The sequence below is a fragment of the Chaetura pelagica genome, unplaced genomic scaffold, assembly GCF_000747805.2.
Source record: "Chaetura pelagica isolate M959 unplaced genomic scaffold, ChaPel_1.0 scaffold11, whole genome shotgun sequence".
NCBI lineage: Eukaryota > Metazoa > Chordata > Aves > Apodiformes > Apodidae > Chaetura > Chaetura pelagica.
The window spans coordinates 5,707,571-5,708,482 of record NW_009952694.1 but is presented as its reverse complement, the minus strand read 5'-3'; the positions used below and the strand labels follow the sequence as shown (position 1 = coordinate 5,708,482).

The following is a 912-nucleotide window of genomic DNA, read 5'->3' as shown; positions in this document are numbered from 1 at the left end:
TTCAGCAGGGGACTTGTTAATGCAGAAAAGCCTCCTGCACCTCAAGTAATTAAACTGATGAAAGTACAGTGTGCACTCTCTTTCTCAGATCTGGGCCTGCAGCCCAGACTGGGCTACAGCTTCTTTTGCATCAGGTCTATAGCATTTTAATGGGGCAATAGAAGCAGGAGGAGAGGAGTAAGGTCTCCACCCCTCAATCCAGCACTGACAGGATGGGAGATCTAATGCTTTGTTCTTACTCAGCATCATCCACTACACATCTCAGAACAGCTATTAATATTAGGCAGTCTTCACAATCTTCCAAAAAGCAGAAAGGAATTTATTTGTGTCAGAAAAGAGAGAAAATCAGATCTATTTTACTTTTCCTTTAGATATTCTGAAAGCTGGAGACAGCTAGGACAAGAACCCAAAATCCCCAGAGCATGTACCTCTGCCAGGCTTAGCAAACTGACTGAACATGTCCTCAGTCCCTCATCACTTGTGTGGAGGGGCTGCATCACCCCACTCCTAGATTCATGCAGGCTGCCTATGTGCATGGGATTGGGTCTTGCTTTCGAAGGGGGATCCTGAGATCAACAGAGATTTTCATGTACTAAGTGGGCCATGCTGTACATGAGACAAGACAGATGGGAGCAAGGCACAGACAAAGCTTCATCCTTGTCCATATCACAGAGGTATTTTTTTGGCTAGCCTACTTAGCAACAGTTTATTTTATGGTGCTTACATGTATCCAAGCCCCTCCCTAATCTTCCATTTGCAAGCAACACGGGAGCAATACCAATTCCAGTTGTTAGCCTGACTAAGGAAACTGGATTTTTCCCCTCTCTCTGTATGAACCCATTAGATGCAACTCTTCCTGTCTCTGCCCTCAGAACCAGCTCATTTAAAATCCATCATTTCTTAATGAGGCAA

General features: G+C 44.5%; 1 protein-coding gene across 1 annotated transcript in view; it reads right to left on the bottom strand.

Moving 5' to 3' along the window:
• Window positions 1–497, bottom strand: part of VASH1 (vasohibin 1) — a 7,130-nt gene extending 6,633 nt beyond the window's left edge. Inside the window, exon 1 of the mRNA XM_009993896.1 lies at window positions 429–497. Within this exon, the coding sequence (XP_009992198.1) occupies window positions 429–497 (69 nt within the window). The remainder of the gene's footprint in view (window positions 1–428) is intronic.
• Between the last annotated feature and the right edge of the window lie 415 nt (window positions 498–912).